This window comes from Cinclus cinclus, chromosome 4 (genome assembly GCF_963662255.1).
Source record: "Cinclus cinclus chromosome 4, bCinCin1.1, whole genome shotgun sequence".
Lineage (NCBI taxonomy): Eukaryota > Metazoa > Chordata > Aves > Passeriformes > Cinclidae > Cinclus > Cinclus cinclus.
This window is the reverse complement of record NC_085049.1, coordinates 2425300-2444049: the sequence shown is the minus strand read 5'-3', so window position 1 is coordinate 2444049 and position 18750 is coordinate 2425300. Positions and strand designations below refer to the sequence as shown.

The 18750-nt window shown below is 40.8% G+C and overlaps 1 protein-coding gene across 1 annotated transcript in view; it reads left to right on the top strand.

The window, feature by feature from the left end:
• PTPRO (protein tyrosine phosphatase receptor type O) overlaps positions 1 to 18750 on the top strand; it is a 143199-nt gene that overhangs the window by 82910 nt on the left and 41539 nt on the right. The window contains exons 2-7 of the mRNA XM_062492611.1: positions 550 to 823; positions 10056 to 10214; positions 12056 to 12208; positions 13847 to 14287; positions 14693 to 14854; positions 17518 to 17717. Coding sequence (XP_062348595.1) covers positions 550 to 823; positions 10056 to 10214; positions 12056 to 12208; positions 13847 to 14287; positions 14693 to 14854; positions 17518 to 17717 — 1389 coding nt within the window. The remainder of the gene's footprint in view (positions 1 to 549; positions 824 to 10055; positions 10215 to 12055; positions 12209 to 13846; positions 14288 to 14692; positions 14855 to 17517; positions 17718 to 18750) is intronic.

Here is an 18750-nt window from a genome sequence, read left to right as displayed (position 1 = left end):
AGTACTTGCTGAAATGGGCATGTTTGGAAAAGCTTAAGCAGTACCAAAAATTATTTTTCAGTTGTAGGCTTTCAGAATATATTGCATTGAGGAACACATGATCCTGTTTCTGCAAGATAAGAGTCTTGATTTAATCACCTTTTTTTATTTATTTAAATTACTTTGGGGCTTCATTGGAAATCCTCCTGCTTCTGATACCCTTTACAATCTCATCCTTCTTCTGCTCCACCTTTCCTCATGAAAGGATGACAGAGGCTTTTTTTCCTCAGGATGTAAGGAATGGAGTATCTGGAGTATCAGAAAATGCACAGCGGGATCCAGGCTCTGCTGCAGAGAGACTGGCCTCTGACAATCAGATACCAGTGGGCTTTGGCTGACTGTGAATTGTAGCCTGAAATAATTTCTCCTGTTTGACGTTAACTCTCCTGTAGGATATAAGATGTAACTTTATTGCAAATATAACATGAGTATCTTATAAATAGCAAAGGAAACAGATGAAAGTAAAATACCAGATTTTACTTCAACAAACTCTTTATTCTCACCTTGTAGAATGCAGAACCTTTCCAAGTTGCTGTCCGAGAAGACAATTGCATCATTGTCTCCCTGGAAGCATCAGATGTGGTGAGCTCATCCTCTGTATATGTTGTGAAGATAGCTGGAGAATCCAAGAACTACTTTTTCCAGTTCGACGAATTCAATAGCACTTTACCTGCCCCTGTGGTTTTTAATGCCAAATACCATGGCCTGTATTACATAGTGACTCTGCTGGTAGTGAACTCAAACATGGTTTCCAAGTCAGCAAGATCAATCACTGTGTTAACCAGTAAGTAACATCTTATTCTTCTTTACTTCTGTTTCTTGTCTCTGTGTGTGGCTTTTTTTTCCCCCCAGGATTCTTCTTGTGAAGAAGGTTGGCTGGACGTTGGGTTTTTTCAGTGGGTCCTGCTTGTGTGTAAGATGCATCCCTGTCTGAGAACAGTAAGGAAGAAGCCTTGGCAAGGTGTGAATGAAAATTCACAAGGTGTGAGCAAAAAGAAAGGAAACGCTGTAGGTTTGCCCTGGCTGACCCTTCCTGAACACTGAGGTGTACCAGACTAAAACAATGTGATGAATGAATCCCCCTCTTCAGATGTTCATCCCAAAGCCTTTGAACCAGGAGTTCCAAAAATCTAGTAAAGCACATGAATATTGTTGACTGACATTTCAGTGTAAGCACTCCTCTTATGTTGTGAGTTCTATTCTGTTTTAAGTGCTATAACTTTGTCCTTTGACTGCTGATATGTGTAAGCAATACTAAACTTGGTAAGTAGACATCAGTCACCAAAACCAGGTGTTTCTGCCAGTAAAGCTGAAGGTGTTTGTGATGGAGACCACACTTGTACTAACCTGTCACTTGCTATTTCCAGGTGCACTAATTCTGGGGGAGATGTGTGATTGTGTCTGCTCTGTCACCATACAGAGTACCACAGATTTCCAGCTGTGCTTCTGTCTCTGAGGTTGATCTAAGACCGGTTCCATTTGCCAACTTTGGAAACTGAAAATTATTTGTAGAATATAAACTTATTTCTTCATCTGGAAGATGACAACAGTCTGTTTAGATGGAGCCAGACTAATTTTCAGATTTTTTTTTTTCTCCTAAATGGCACTTTGGATTGTATGGGTAGTTTCAGTTGTATTACATCTGTGGAATGGTTATGATTTTTTTGCACCTGTATTACTGTTTCAATGAAGAAATGCCATCCATGGTAATAGCATTCAAAGCATGTTAAAGTTGGTTCATGTGTTATTGAGTGAGGTGTCTAAGATTTAGGAGTAATGAGATTTTGCATCATCTATACATTCTTCAGCCTTCCCGTGTGTGCTCAGGTTGTGCCCTGGTAAGGAAAACCATGAAGGATCCCATGGGGAAAATATCATGTTGTTGGGTAATGGAAGTACTGAACAATCTCAGTGTTCACAGGCAGCCTGGATTTCCTTTCCTTCAACTGCTTTAACCTTGTAAGCAAAGCAGTAATTTTAACCCAATTTTCAATTTTATGTTTGTTTTCTTCAAAGAAAATTATTAAAGTATCTGTTGCCATATACAACTGGGGAAAAAAATACCTCGCTATGTGTTTTTTAGCAGGTTTTGGGTGCTGTATTTGCAGTTGTGCAGCAGGGCTCATTGCCCTTTGATTTCCAGAGCCCACGAGGGTCTCTGGTAGCAGGGAAGGTGTGATCCAAGCTGGCAGATGGTGCACACCCTCCCGAGCAGGGAATCTCGGAAGGAAGAAGGAAGCCAGAGTCACAGAGCTCACCACAGCCAGCCCCAGGCTTCCCATTGCTGGCTCAGGGATTTCCACAAGGTGTTCCTGGAAAAGTGGGAGGCTGATAGCTCCAAGGGCATGTCCTGTGTCACCCTCCCTCCTCCAAGGCTTGATGGTTTCACCACCTGTCTATGGGGGTGTGCTGGCAGCATCCTGGGGTTCCCTGCTGCAGCCTCAGCTCCTCCCCCAGACCTTGGAAGGATCAGTGATTCTGGCACTTTGTGTAACAAAGAGAGAATGTTGGGAAAGATGAAACTGGAAAACCTTATGAACATGATTGCCTGGCTAAAGATTTTGAGAATATGGAAACTGTAAGTGAGATTGAAATGAAAGCCATCTCTGAGATACCAAACCTCAGTTACTGAACAGCTGAAAACAACAGTGTGGGCAGCTGAGAGTGATCCCCTCTGGAGTGAACAATTCCCTCTGCCTGCACACAGCTCCAGGGTCAGAGCAGACCCTGCCAGCCTGGCAGAAGGGTCCACAGAGGAGTTTGTAGGGTTTGAAATGTAACACAGCGTGGTAATGTAATGATTCTTATGGGCTGTGTGTAAATGCTGTAGGATTTGTGTCCTGTATTAGACTGGTCAGTGAAAATTGGAATATTCAGCACAGAAGATTTATTGTATTGTAATGGGAACTTCGCTCTCTTACCCTTCCTTTTACTATTGCCCTTCTCTCTTAGCTCTTTACTCTCACTTTCTCAGCCTTCTTCTCACTCTTGCTCTCCTGCTCTCTGGTGCCTGCTCCAAGCTGTGTCTGGCAGCTCCCAGCAGGGCCCTTTCCCCCACACCCTTTGCCATAAACCACAAGTTCCAGGACCTGGTTTCAGAGATCTCTCATCTCCATCCATCCCGAGCGTCCTGCCCACCGTCGCTCCTACAAGAGAGCAGTGCATTTCTTTGGTTTTGCCCCAACATGGAATAGAAAGGGCAATGCTGCAGGCAGAGTTGAAGGATGCTGTGCTGAGCTCTAGAGGAAGGCTGTAAACTGAGCTTTGGAAGGGAAAGGATCCAATCTCCCCTGTGATATTTTCTGTCAGGCAGAGTGATGAGTGCTGGCTCTCTTGCGGCAACCTTTGCTCCCAAGTTCATCTTTTGGAGAACAAGGATACAGAACTGGAAGTAAATTTGGAATGAAAGGACAGCGTGGCAGGGTGGGATTTTTAAGGTGTTTCAGTATCCTTCAGGTTTTGAGAAGAGATCTTAAAATTCCTGTAGTGACCTCTGGTTTCTCTTACAAAAATGCATGAGATATTTGATTTCTTGTTGGGTTTCCCCCCCTCTTACTGGTATTGTCCACTGCCTGTTTTATATAATTTTATGACTATCAACTTGATTTTTTGGCAGATAATAATTAGGATAGACTTATATTTTACTTTTTGTCCTATGCTCTCTGACAGTTTAATATTCTTGGTTTGTTTAATCATGCAAACATGCAGCTATTTAAATTATTCCATCTCTATCTTGCACATGAAAGGATGGCACATTGCAATTAGCTTCCAGTACAAAATTAATTCCTGTTCTAACTCCAGTGGTGTCAGGAGAGCTTTACCAGTGGCAGATTGACCCCATTCATTAGGCTGTTACAAAATAAATCAAGCAGGATAACCAGTGATGCCAGTGTGGTTATTCCAAACACACTGCTCACAAGAGTTTATTTGGGATCTCCTAGAGTCTACAAAGGAGATTCAGCCTTTTCAACTTGTGCTGGAGGTCTGAGTTTCACACAGAGCTGTGTGTGCCCAAAAAGTGCTCATCAAAATTGAGACCAAGGTCACCCAAAGATATTGCCTACTTAGAAATGCAGTGAGAGTTGTGAAAGACCTCTGCTTTCTGATGGTATATCCTGATGACATTTCCTTTTTCTGTTCACGTCTCCCATCAATATGCTATATCCAAGGGAATTGGCAAGAAAAAGCAAGAGAAGAACCCATTCAAGAGAAAACTTTTGTTTACCCCTTAAAGGTTTCTCACCAGAAAAGTGCTGAAAAGCTAATAAAATATGTATTTTATACATTATATATAGGCATATATATGTGTAACTCTTTATATAAATATGTGGCAATATTTGTAAAAATGCCCATTAATGTACATATAAAAATACGAAGGCATGTCACATAAATATACCTATAACATAAAATCATAGTATCATTTAGGTTGAAAAAGACCTCTAAGATAATCAAGTTCAACCATTAGCCTAACCCTGTCAAGTTCACCACCAGTCCATGTCCCCAGGTGCCACCTCCACATATTCTTGGAACTCTTCCAGGGATGGCAGCTCAAGCCCTTCCCTGGGCAGCCTATTCCAATGCCTGACCCCCTTTCCAGTGAAGTTCTTCCTCGTGTTCAGTGCAAATCTCCAGATTTGTCAGCTACAATTTGCCCTCAGTGAAGCCATCCTGGGTGTCTTGGATCACCTTCTTGTCTTGCACGTGAGCATGTCATCCATGCAGATATCCATGTGTGTGTTTCCTTTTGAGGTTTCCATTGTCAATTTGGTCCTTTTCTACTAGGCTGCACAGTTCTGCTTGCCTCTCATTGAAATAATTTCAGGATTTTCTCATGTTAATCGAAACACCACAAACTATAGAATTTCCTTGTTTAGCTCTGTGGTCCAGACTGTTGTAAAGAAAAGGATGAAGTACTTGAAAACTTACTTCAGTAAGAAACCTGTAACATGGAATCCTAGCACAAAGTAGCCCTTTTTGCTTCTGATTCTGCAGCAAAGTTGTGTTCAGCAAATTTGGCTCAGTACTTCCCTGAAGGAGAAAAAAATGGAACCCCTGACTGCTTTTTAAAGATCCTTGCAATGGTTTTGACACGAGTAGTTGTGAGAACCTCACCCTCCTGGCTGGATTCCTGTGAGTGCAATTGTTCTGTGCCTGTCAGAGTCACCTTCCTTCCAGTTTTCAGCCTGGATAATATGGAATTAGTTCTGGTATTTAACACAACTGTATCACACCTGCTTTCCTCTGCTCTTGGAGCTTTGGATTTTCAATGGGGATCAAGTAACTCTGGAATTCGCATAATTTATTTAGTGTTTTGAAATATTTGACTGAAAATTCCACCTTATTACTGAGTGATTTTAAATTAGTCTATGAAATAAATAGAGAGCACATCTGTAAAATCAGTGACTGATATTCTCACTCACTCATCCTGCATTTTCCCATCTTGAAGCCTTATTTTATTCCGCCCAGGGTAAGTCATACCCATATAGCATCTTATATAGCATTTTTTTCATCCTTTTTTTTTTTTTTTTTGTTCCCCATATTCACTGTCAACTTTATATTGTGAAGGAAAAAATGTTTATCTATTTCAAAGAATGGGGAAAGCAGGACATTGCAAAGCTATTGTGTGTTGCAGAAAAAGAAAATGTGTCTCTGCTGGCCAGACCTGAGGATCACTGATGGTAATTAAGAGCAGCTCTGCCTGGCTTTTATTTTAGCTGGTGATTAGGAGTTCTGAGTGGTAAAATGCCTCATTGTTTCAAAAGCTGATGGTTCCTTACATACATGACTGTGAAACATACTCCCTTTAGGGAGAGTTCTGCCTCTGTGTGTCCTACAAAAATATTCTCCTTGAGGCCAGCAGCTGCAGCCTGGGACTCTGATCTCCAGCCCTCAGAAAGTAATTGGCACTAGACACAGTTAATGCTCTGTTGTCACTGTGCCAGAGGCTGCAGGAAGTGATTCAGCAGGTCCAGTCCTTTCCTCTGGCTTGTTAATGGATCAGAGCTCTTTCACTTGGAGTTCAGAGGGTTGTTTTTTGTTTGTTTTTTTTTTTTTTAATGAAACGTGAAACTGTAGCCCTTCATGTTTTTCTTTCTTAAAGGATGATGTGAAATACCTTTAAAAAGGCTGGTTATCTGTGGCAGCCCTAACTTTGAAATGTAATTCAGAACAGCATCTAGGTCCATTAGTGCTCATCTTTTCCCAGCAAATAAACTGTGTTATCCTCTTTTTGGGGTGAAAAACTTCTCGATCAGAATCAAAGAAACAGAAAGAACTGCAACCATATGATTTTCTGCTGTAATGTGCATTGTAAGGAGGATCCAAACAATTGGCCTAAATCTGTTCAGGAACAATAGCTATGTCTTTGTTCTTGTGACAATGTTGCTTTTTAGGTCCTGTCATCTTTTTATTTATCACCCTATGTGGCCATGTAGAAATTAGAGTGTGTGTCATCATTGCTCAGGTGCTATTTCCACTTATATTCCCCCTTCATGAGCAATAGCACAATATTACTATTACCTATCATAAACTTGAACATTATGTTCCCAAAGTATTGAACAACAGCTTCTTTAATCTCAAAGATGGTTTCTTTTTAGCAAGAGATAAAACATTTTAAAGTTTAGAGTGCAATGGAAGCTTTACCCTGGCTGTGCCTTACTCCCAGTAATCATACAGCTACACAAATAGTGTCATCCTGGGGAGAAAATTACATAATTCACAACTTCTTCCTGTGAATAAAGGGAATTACCCATGGGGGTTGGGTCACTCCATTCATGGGACGTCTTTTTTATAAAAATCACAATGTGGACGTAAATAATGATTAATCTGGGTTCCAGTGTGACAAGCAAGAAATCTCAGTCCCACATGCAATGTTGTATTCTAAGCTACAGACATAATCATTAATTCAATTTGTAGAGTGATCCAATCTACATATATTACAAACAAATTGATTTGGATTGAAATATGGGACTTATTTTCACAGCACTTCCCCTTCCCCAAATTGCAAATATTAATACATCTGACACAAATTGAATACATTAATGGGGATTTAGCTTTCAGAATTTTCCAGGGCATTTGAAGATGTTAGGCACATTTATGATGTTATCTTGATGCTTGTGTAATGCAAGTTACATGCTAAATGTAAAATGCTGGAAAGTCCAGGATAAACAGAGAAGTTGAGTTTCTTGTAAGCAGGTAAAATGGAAAAGCAATTGCTACAGAAGCAGTAGATTCTGACACACTAGGAATAAAGGCAAATTCAGGTCTTGATCCTGCAGTCTTGTCTATGTGAATGTAATATAATCTCCTAGTCTAAAAATAAGGAGATTGTAAGTGAAGAGATACTTTAAACTGTTAGAGGGACATTGAAATGCTCCAAGTCCCTCCTGTAGTATGACTTCAGTGTGGTACAGAGCTTTTATAAAGCTGAAAGAATTGTATTTCTGTGGTTCCACTTTATTTTGGCTATTTCTTGACAGCCACTGAAATCTCTGACAAGCTGGATTCTAAACACTGAAAATAGTAAAATTAAAAAGACCAGACTGTTTATGCTTGGAATTATAAATATAGATAGTAAAGAGTGGCATTTTACATATTCTTTAATTTTAATAACCCTAGGAGAAGCTAGTAAGTGAAAGACAGAATATGATGGTTATCTGCTGAGCGTTCTTTTAATTTCACAGTGTGCAAATAGCTTTTGATGTGAAGATTTGGTGCTGAAGGAAGTAAGATAATGGAAGAATGTTTAAATTGCATTATGCCACTCATGGAGCTCTGCTAACATGAGCCATGAGCAAGGAGAGGATAGTGAGCGGAAGACAGCGACACGAAAGAGAGTCTTTGGTGATTACTGCTTAATTCAATTGTTGCTTAATTAAATCAAAGCATCAGGAGGAAAAATCATTTGGATTAAAAATGAATATAGCTTCCATCCTTTATTTGATTTGTTGTAGGAAGGAATAAGTGGGGTAATTGAATCACTGGCATAAGAAAGTTTCAGTAATTCTCTGAGAAATGAGGAGACCTCAGATGTGAGTGAGACAGCAAGAGAAAGCCCAGGGCACACCCGCTAACATGAGAAATGACTGCACATAAGCACTGTGCTATTTAGAGATTGTTATTGACATTTAAACCACTCCTGCCTGCTGTGTGAGCTGTGACATGAGCCCTCTGGCCACGGGGGTAGTCGTTTCACTATTTATTTCAGAATAAGCCATGCGAAGAGCGTTGGTAGAAAGAAGAGGGTAGGCTTTAGGCTTTGTTTCCTGTGCTCTGCTTTACTCCTGTTGATTTCTAGGCTATCGTGACATGTCAGCAGAATTTTCACAGATACCATCACTGAAGTGCCTGTTAGTATCTGTGAGATGGGGAGTTTCTCTTTGTAAGTGGTTAATGTGCAAACATACTGATATATGTCTGGTGGAGATAAAGAAGTGTCTTTGCCATGAGAAATAGTTTAACAGTCCCACACCACTGCTTTTCCATGCCCTGGCAAAGTTAGAAACGACAACACATTGGTGTTGGTGAGACATTCTGTTTGCATCTATGGTTTTATTCCCAGATGTTTTTCCTTCTCTGTTTCTCATCACATTTAGAAACTTAAAGCTATAGTGAAAATACTCTGCTGGGATTCAGTTTTCTCTTTCACTATGGTCTTGCTTTTCCATTTTTGCTTAACCTGCTCCACCTTCTGTGGGTTAATTCCACTTTTGGTACTGACACTGATCTTCCCATTTCATCTACTCTCTCTCTTGCCCATTGTGACTGTATGCTCTGTGGGGAAAAATGTTTTATTAGCTTTTCTGCAGGGCCTATGGCAGCAGAATTTTGAACTCAAATGTGTTCTGTAAGGCTATGCTAATCAACAGCCTGAATTTTGCAATCTGATCCCTATAGCGTGCAAGAACATATCAACATGCTGATCTTTATAAGGATGTAGGCATAATTGTATTAACTATCTCTATTAAAATATGTTACTATGACAAATTTCAGCTAACAGTACAACCTTGCATGGACCACTTAACCACAGGATAATTGGGTTTTTGTCAACTTTTTCTTGTCAAGGAAAGCATTGAATAAAAATGTTTCTTTTTTTTGTTTTTCTTGGGGTATTTTATGAATAGAGAAGGCTATATGAAGGATGAATAAAAATGTGACTCTTATTGTCAGCAACAATCCAGTATCAGTGAACTGACACGGCTTTCCTCAGCTGACGGAGCTACACTGGTCTGGATTTCAGATCACAGACACAGATATTTTTCTTATTTTTTGTGGCCTACCTGACTCTGAGTTCAGAGCACTAGAGCAGCAGCTCCTGACTTACCCCCTTCCTATGCACAAGCTTTCCCTGAGCCCTCAAAAACCCCTCCAATTTACTTCTCTGTACCTCAGTTCTTCATCTATAAAATAATGGTAGTGGTACTTTTTGTTTTGTAGAAGTTTGATGTGGATAAACTGATAAACATGGTAGGAATAGGGGCCGTATAATTACCCATGAAATAAAGGAATGTACAGATACCAAAATAGAAAGTCTGTATTAATGTAGCTTCCTTTGGCCATTACACTGATAATTTTCTCAGCTCATCTTAAAAGCTCTACATTTATGCTGAAGCCACAAGCAGCTTTAAGTGTTTTGTTGATTTTGTCTGGGCACTTTTACATGACTGACAAGTATTAAAGATGAAAATGTTTCTGAGGTGATGACTGTGAGTGCTGAAATAATAACATTTTTTTTTAATGTCAAATATGGAAATTTTTCTGTTAAAGCATAAGTGTTAAGAAGATACATTCTTTGAAGGCAGGGGAATATAGAAATACTGGCTTTGACATGTCCCAGGTAGCTTTGCCCCACACCTCACTGAAGCTCCAGATACCACCTGGTAGATTTAAGAGTGTCCGTGCCATACTTACAAAAGCATTTATTTTCATTGGTGTTGTGTATATGCAAAGAACTCTGCTTGCCTATTAATCTGCCCCTTTCTTCCTTTTTTCCTCCCTTTTGTTTGTATATCCTGTAGAGCCACTTCCTGTGAGCAATGTTTCTATCTATGATTATAAACCATCTCCAGAAACAGGAGTGTTGTTTGAAATTCAGTACCCAGAGAAATACAATGTTTTCACCAGGGTAAATATAAGCTATTGGGAAGGAAAGGACTACAGAACAATGCTGTACAAAGGTAGGAGGAAACTGTTTCACCAAAATTGAATATTAACTCTGCTGGAAACATTTTAAACAGTGGCCTTAGATGGGGTTTTGACATGTATCTACATAAAGATTTCTGTTTCTGGTAACGTGCTTATATAATAGCTTTTACATATGAAGAAAGGGATAGGTCTTTGAATTGAGCTGGTGGCTCACTTGGGATTTTTAAATTGCTGGAATCCTAGTTCTAGTGATGTTCCTCTTCTTTTGGATTTTCAAGGAAGGCTTGGTGGTCTGGACTTCTGCATTCAGCCTGAAATCAGCCTGGGAAGGTACCCCCAGTCACTGGTGCTGCTGTGTCAGTCCAAAGCAATACAAAACTCCCAGGCTCCTCCCTCTGGCCAAGGTTTCCTCTTTGGTCAGTAGCTGATAGGAAAGCTCTGGCATGTCCCAGAGGAGGGAAACGCAGTCAATAAACCAGACTGCTGGCACAGGATCAGAGCTGGTGGTTCTGTGTCACCGTGCAGTGACACAGTGCTGTGCTGTGTACTGCATCAGTGCAGCATTCAGTGCTGTCCCTAAGCTAATAAACCCTGCTGCAGAGTAGAAATTTCAATGTTCTTAAAACAATCTAATCAAGGCCAATCAATCTAGCAGTCTAGACAGTCAGCCTAAGCAAACAACCAACCTAACCTCCTGAATGATCTAAACAAGAGCAAATTCTGCTTTTCTTTTTGATTTGTTCATAACTGAACCCTTTCGTTTCTTTATTTACAACTTTTGCCCTGTAGTAGAGCTTTATACAGCAGTATACTGTGCAGTATCTGTCTCAGAGATATAAATGGAACTATAAATGTCCTATGGGAAGCACCCTAAGAGATGAGGAAGGCACCCACATGCCCTGTGGACCCTGAAACCCCAATGGCTTAACATCTCACAGTGGCAGTAAAATGCCTTTGGGCAATCCAGTATGTGCTGAATTGAATTTTGGGCACTGAATTAGGAATCCCAGAATAGAAGACTAGGCACTGGAAACTTTAAAGTCAGCAGGAGGAGATACCTCCAGAGGGAGGTCAGAGAATGTGGGAATCTCTTTGCTTCAATACAAAGTGGGGCTAGAAATCCCATTTTCAAAGCTGTAAAGTGCCAGAAGTTAGGGAGGGTAAAGTCTGGATCATAGCAGAAAATATAGGTGACCTCTTTGCAGAGAACAAAAGGGATTCCAGCAGTAATTTTTCTCTTCTACAGCTAATGGTTCTGGGGGTTGTGAGGCTAAAGCTGCTGATAAATAACAGAGTCAGCCTAAATTAGGAGATTCACTAATCAGCTTGCACACTCCTTCCCACAGCCAGATAGCCCTAAGCAGGTTCTCCTCAGCCCCCCTGTGTGGTGGACGTGAGCTGAGCCCTGGGCACTGCTCCTTTGAACATGTCCCACAAATGCTGTGCCTCACTCAGCAAAAGACCAAAGAGGCTTTGCGTGCAGCAGTTAAAGGTCTGCAGGAGCTGTCAGGTGCTCTTTGAGACGTTCAGCATCAACTGGAGCAGGTTGCCAGGTTCAGTTCCCTTGCCAGTGAAAGGCAGCTCATGTTCCTTGTGCTGGACTTTTTTGGGTTTTTTTGTTTGTTTGTTTTGGGGATTTTTTTACTTTTTTTTTTTTCTGGTAGCAAAGTGGCTTTGACAGCCAGGAAAAGTGCTGGCAAACTGAATTGTTACCATTTCATGTCTCAGAGAAAGCTGAAAAATGTTAAAACATCTAAAACATTGCCCATTCACCATGTGCAGTTACATTATCAGAAAGTGAACATTTGATGCATTATCTTTTTTTTTTTTTTTTTTTTTTTACTTTCTTCTTTTCTCCTTAAACCTTCTGCAGATTTCTTTAAAGGTAAAACAGTTTTCAATCACTGGCTGCCAGGCATATGCTACAGTAACATCACATTCCAGTTGGTATCAGAGGCAACCTTCAACAAGAGCACGCTCGTGGAGTACAGTGGGGTCCAGCATGAGCCCAAACAGCACAGAACTGGTAAAGAAAATTCTTACACATCATTTCTTCCATGTCTGTATTGCTGCTTTTCTTGCTGCTGTGGGGAGGGGATTGATCCCCGAGACAGCAGGGTCTGTGTGGGACCAGTCCTGGGAGCATGGGAGAGGATGTTGTGGCTGTTCCATAAACAGTGCAGAGGGAAATTTGAGTGTTTCTCTTATAAAGTTTGCTTCTTAGAAATTAACTTCTGCTTCACGTGAGATATCCCCGGCCTTGTGCTAGGAAATAAGTTTTAGGCCACAGGAATAGCTGCACTGAGCAGACTATTGATCTATCTCTGCTGGTCTGTCTCCTTGTGCACTGAATCATAACTGAACTGCTCAGGAAGACCTTCCTCACTGTGCACTTTTCCATCATGCAGAACAATGTCATAGTTGCTTGACTTGGTGGCCGGTTTGTGCCCTGAAGCATGAACTTTTAATTTCCAAGACAGCTATGTTGCAAAGGCTGAAAATTACATTTGTTCAGGGTCCAGAACTAATTTAATTTGGTCCTGGGACGGTGCCCAAAACTTTTTTGTTAATCTCTTGGACCACAGACATTTATCAGGGTCCAAAGTGAAATGTAGCAGCGATAAAATCAAAAGGCCAAATCTTCAGATGAATACAATCGTGTTGGTCCATTGCCTTGGACAGAACTAAGCCAGCTGATGCCAACTGAGTTCTGTCCTGAAGATCTTAAATGTAGTTGTTGAGATATTGAACCATAACCAACAGGATCACTGCTTTTGTTGTTTTTTTTTTTTCCTGCTGCTCTCCCACCCGTCATTTTTCACATGAACTGCAATGAGAATGTAGAGTCTGGTTTTCTATTAGTGTCTGTGGCTGGGATGGGAGTGGAACAAATTAGTGTGCTGTAAAGTACCAGCTTAAAAGGTGCCAGGCAAAATTATTTGCAGAGGCTACTCACACTTAGAGCGTGCAAGGAGCGGCACACAAGCAATTACAGTGAGACAGACAAAATGCTGTGTGTTCACCTCCTGGCATCAGCTGAAGTAACTTCTTTGCGTGCCAGAATCTTGTCTCATGGAGACCCAAATCTTAAGATCAAGCTTTCACAAATATTAAAATTTAAACTGATGTTTAATGCTTGTGGAAAGGTGGCTGCTAAAAGCATATGAAAAGACCTACAGCAATGTGAAGGTTAGTTTTTTTTTAATATGAGCTATGCCATATACTAGTTTTTCATATATATTTCAATTTATTTCTACAGAGGTGTTTTGTTTTCTTTTGTTTTGTTTTGTTTTGTTTTGTTTTTTCCATGATTGAGATATTCCTGGAAGATTTAATAAAATAAATGTAGATTCACTGTTAAAAATTCACACTGGAGTAGCCATGCTGCTAAAATAGCACTGAAGTTTGATTTACTATGACTTCACATCTACTTTACTTCCTGGCATTTTTTAATTGTGGTCATGCTGTGAATTTATACTCATCTTGATCCCACTACCATCACTTGTGCTATAGGTATAAGAATTATGCAAGAGAAGGGAGGATCTCCATAAGAACAAGTTATTTCAAACACTCCCTAGAAGAATGGTATTAGTCTGGGGAATGAATGCATTTAAAGGTGCACAAAACACACCTATTAAAAGACTGCCCCTTGCTTCTCTTTCAGTTCCTTACCCACCTCGAAACATTTCTGTTCAGATCGTACCAGTCAACAGAAACAACTGGGAAGAGCACAGCGGGAATTTCGCAGAAGAATCCTTCATGGGACCCCAAGAAATCATAAGGAAAGTCAGCCATCCTCCTGCCAGCCTGTCCGAAATTCCAGCAGCAAACACATCTGCAGCCTGGCTGGATGACCCCTCCAACAGCAGCGAGTATGAAACCACCTCGCAGCCATCCTGGTGGTCCAGCGAGGCCGAGTCATCCGAGGGGGAAGAGGAGTTTGTCAATGCAGTTTCCAGTGATTATGAAGGCAGTGATGCCAGCACAGCTGGCAGACCTACAGCAGAGCCCCCTCCCTTCCTCCCTGTGCAGATGGTGCTCACCTGGCTGCCCCCAAAGCCCCCTACTGCTTTTGATGGCTTCCACATCAGTATTGAAAGGGAAGGTAAAGCAGAGCCTCGTGCCCTTCTCATCCTTCTTTCCTATAATTCCATCTGTGGTCATCTCCTCTAGAAATTATTAATTATCTGTTGTGCTTCAGAGGGCTTTGATAGATCCCATGTATTTCTTGAGGAGTTTTTGCATCGAGCAGCATCTTCTTCTGGGTGCACAACATAAAAATAAGGGAGAAGGAGTAAAACGCAGTTTACTCTTTTGTTTTGTTTACTCCTTGCAGTTATCTTTCATTAAATAAGATTTATACTGTTGTACATATTGCCACACTGTTTGAATGCAGTCCTTTTGGATGCCATTTAATCCCACAGTTGAAACAAGATTAGCATTTCTGATGTAAATAATTCTCTTTCAAATTTCAATTAATCCACACTCTTTTCCCCCCTCCCTGATTTAGAGAACTCTACAGAATTTTTGACAGTGAGTGAAGACACTCAGAAATTTATTGCTGAACTGAAAGAACCAGGAAAATATAAGTTGTCTGTAACAACATTTAGCTCCTCTGGCTCTTGTGAAGTTCGAGGAAGTCAATCAGCAAAAGCACTTAGCTTTTACATCAGTAAGTATCTCATCAAACTCACCTTTTTCTCCCTGAACAACACAGCTGCAATGTACAGTTTGACCACTGTGGCATTTCTGGCATCTGCTGATGGTTCACAAGGGTCTGGTCTTCTGGAATTCCCTGTGCCAGAGAAGGAAATATATAGTGCAAATAGGTTAATATATTGCAACTTGCCTGGATGGGCTTTGTTGTGCTGTCTTGGCAGTCATAAAACACTGAAACAAGTGATGGGATGGAGTAATTTTCAGTGTTCAGAAGTGGCATGAGTTTCCCTTCTGCATCTCTCACAGTGAGGATTTAATTCCAAGAATTAATTTGGTGGATAAGAGCCCTGGAAATATTTAACTTCCTTACTCCTGGAGTACGTACTGTGTTAGGGATGAAGGGCAGCACAGGCTGAGAGTGTGGGAATTGCACAATTAAACACTGAGCTCTGAAATTGCATGGTCTCTGAGAGAACACAGAGCAAATTACAGTAGATGAAGTGGTTTAGCCTGCTAAATTCAAAAGAGAAAAAGTAATTTATTATTTCCCCGTAGAATCCCAGAGTTTCTTAACTGGAGATTTAATAAAAGACAAAGTAGTAATACACTACTGTGTAAACTAATACCATGACTGACAATGAGACCAGCAAGTGAGACAGGTATTGCTGAATTCAGATCATTATCCCTCTAATGGCTGTGGTCAATTTTGTAGCCTTTCCTGCAAAAGGAAATAGATATACCCTACAGAATGCCTGTAGGATGAGACAGGGAAATACTTGCAACACTGCACAATTTTGCATGTGCAAAGGTAATGCCTTCCCAAAGCATGAACGCTGCAACAAGACACAGTAGCAAAGCTAGCAGAAAAAATAATATTAAAAGGAAATATAATCAAATATTTCAGTATATTATGAATAAAAATTTTGCCTTTAGTAGCTCATAACATTTACAAATACTAAGTCTCTAGACTTGAACTCATCATAATGCTGGACTGCATGTAGCAATTTCATTATTGCTCCCATTTTTAACAACTTTATAGTTGAAAGAAACAATTAGAAAACGTCCAGAAAGCAGCACATGAGAAAAAAGGTTTCCCCTGTTTCATTTCACTGCCTTCTGTTTTTCTTTAGAAATAGTTAGACTGCTTCATTACATGATAAGCATTAACATAGATAAAGGTACATGCAGCATTGCTATTAGTACCAAATGTTCCATTTTGCAAGGTGAGACATGATTTATATTCATTAAGCAGTATTTAACGCAGTGTCTTCCATGAAGTGTGCTAACTGTGCACCTGAGAGAAATGAGGACATGTTAATCCAAACTATAGGGCTGTGGATGGCCAAATTAAGGATGAACCTTAATCTCATTGTGGATAAAGTATTGAGGTGTTAGAGGAAGGAAAAAAATATTTTAATTTTACCTGAAACGCATAGGAACCTTTGGTTTTTTGGGCTTTGTCAGTTAGTTTTTCAGGCTTTTACAACAAAATGAGGGTTCTTGGCAGCTGTCTTATTCATTCTGTCAAAAGCAAGTATTTTAGATAGACTGTATATATATTTCTGGCAGAATGCCAAATTGGAGATGTGAACAAATATCCTTAGGTCGAAATTGCTTTTCCATTCCTCTTTCTGAGTCTGACCAAGTAGGCTTTTTTTAGTGTGGGGACTACAACTCTGGGTCACGGCATGCGGTAACTCTGCTCTCTTAATGCCAATCTGAAACAGTTTCTGCATAGTGAGGGCTTCATGTACATCCTCTGTGTCCAGAGAATAATCTAATGGTCAAATTCCTCCTTTTTACCTGTGAGGGTGTGGGTCTGAGGCTGTGAATAACAGTATTCAGTGTCACTGAATAACTGTGCCCACGGAGTCAGTCTTATCTTTTCCTTGCAATTCTTGGTTGGTGAATCATCCTGTCAAATTACTGGTTTATGTTACATTTTTTTGTCACATCTGGATAGCAGTCAAATCTTCTAGGCTGATCTTAAACTACATTCTTGCTCTGGTATTTGTTTTATTTTATCAATGGATGTAAATTACCATTGGAGTTGCAGGGAGGAAGAATGTCAAGGAGAGGGAGGCCACAAGTACCACTTAAAAGGAACAAGAAAAATGGGCTATTTTCATGAAATATGAAATTTTGACCAAGTCTAGCTGAAGTTATTTTCCAAACTTCCTTTTTATCCATATTTGAAGCCATGTTCTCAACAAAATGCTCCGAAAAGTCTGATGAAGAATGAGATTCTTCACAGTGGTGACCTCTGTGATCTTGATTTTCATGCTTTGAGGCTGTGGTGTGCTTGGAGGGTGTGTCAGTACGTGGAGAGGCAAAAAAATCTGTGTGCTTATCCTTTAATATTGGTTAATGATCTGTACATTATTTGCTGTCAGTGCTTTCGAGCATTCCCTTGGAGAAAATCTGATCCTGCTGGGTGGTTTCTGGCAAGCAGCAGAGAATACTGCAATGTGAATTTTCAGCCAGGCACATTTCTCCTGTCATGGGTTCTGCTGCAGGTGAAGCAGCCTCAGGGTCTTTCCAGGGGCTGCCACCTCTGCTGCCAGCCCAGCATCCCTCACCAGCCATACATCATTCCCTGAAAGAAGGGTGTTTTAATATTTATTCCTCAAAAGGATGGAGTGGCTTGCTCACCTGTGCTCTTGGGTTGTGTCCCAGGCCCCACAGGTGAGTGGATAGAGGAGCTCACTGAGAAGCCCCAACATGTGACCGTGACAGTGCTGAGCTCCACCACTGCCCTGACATCCTGGACAGCATCACACGAGAGCAGTGGCAACAGCACCATCGTGTCCGTGCTCTCCCTCACCTGCCAGAAGCAAAAGGAAAGTCAAAGGCTTGAGAAGCACTACTGCACTGAGGTAAGGAGAGAAGCTGGAGCGTTTTCCAGTCCCGTAAGAAATCACGCCGCTCTTTAGAGCCCTCGGGCCCCAGGGCTCTCTCAGGCTGCAGAGGACAAGGGAGCTGCTCCCTTCTGCACTCCAGAGGGAGGGACCTGTCTCTGCCCAAGGGTGCAGAGTGGAGGGCAGAGCCCAGCAGCCAGGAAGGAGGATGTGCAGTACGTCTCAGGGTTATTGACGTGGAACTTCTGCTGGATGTGCTGTGACTTCACTTAGGCATGTGCTGCAATGCGTTTGTAATCAGTGAAGTGCTCGCATGCATGGCTATTATCAAAGCAGCATAAATTATTTCTTAGCTATCCCACACTTGAATACAGAACCTGACTAAATTTTCTGGAAGTTTTGAGATGATCAGAAGCCAGCTTTTCTTTTCATCCGTAGAAAAAGGTGTCGTGACAGGGAAACCAATAGCAATTCAGACCACCTGTGATTTGTATGGCCAAGTCCTTTAGTTTATGGGATGTGTTTATAATCATCAAGAGTCCTGAACCCCAAAACTTGACAGTTTTCTGTTATTTGAAACCCTTAATGAGTACAACCCCACGTCAGACTCTGTGCCTGTGATAGGTCAGTGTATGTGGCTTCAATTAGAAGGATTTTAGCTCAGATCTCTGTAACATCACCAAAATGCTGATATAGCTTTTTTTCTGAGTGCCAGGACTTCTGTCTTGCTCCCTAAATGTGTGTGATGGAGAAGTCAGCAAAGGACTGCAGTGCTGGCACTCCCTCTAAATCATCTTCAACTTTGTGATCAGCCCTGCCAGTTAATTAATACAGAGAATTTGTGACCCTTCAACTGCCTTTTTAAATTAATCTCGGTAGAAATTATGAGTTTTAGTTCAAGAAGGGCTGTGAACTTAAATGTTTGGAAGTGTCTTGTCATGAAAATTTAAGAATTGTTTTTTCAGAATCAGCTTGTTATCTTATTGTAACCTGTATTTCTTAGAAGTGCTGTCATTTAAATGGGAAGCAAAGCACACAAGGTGATTATAAA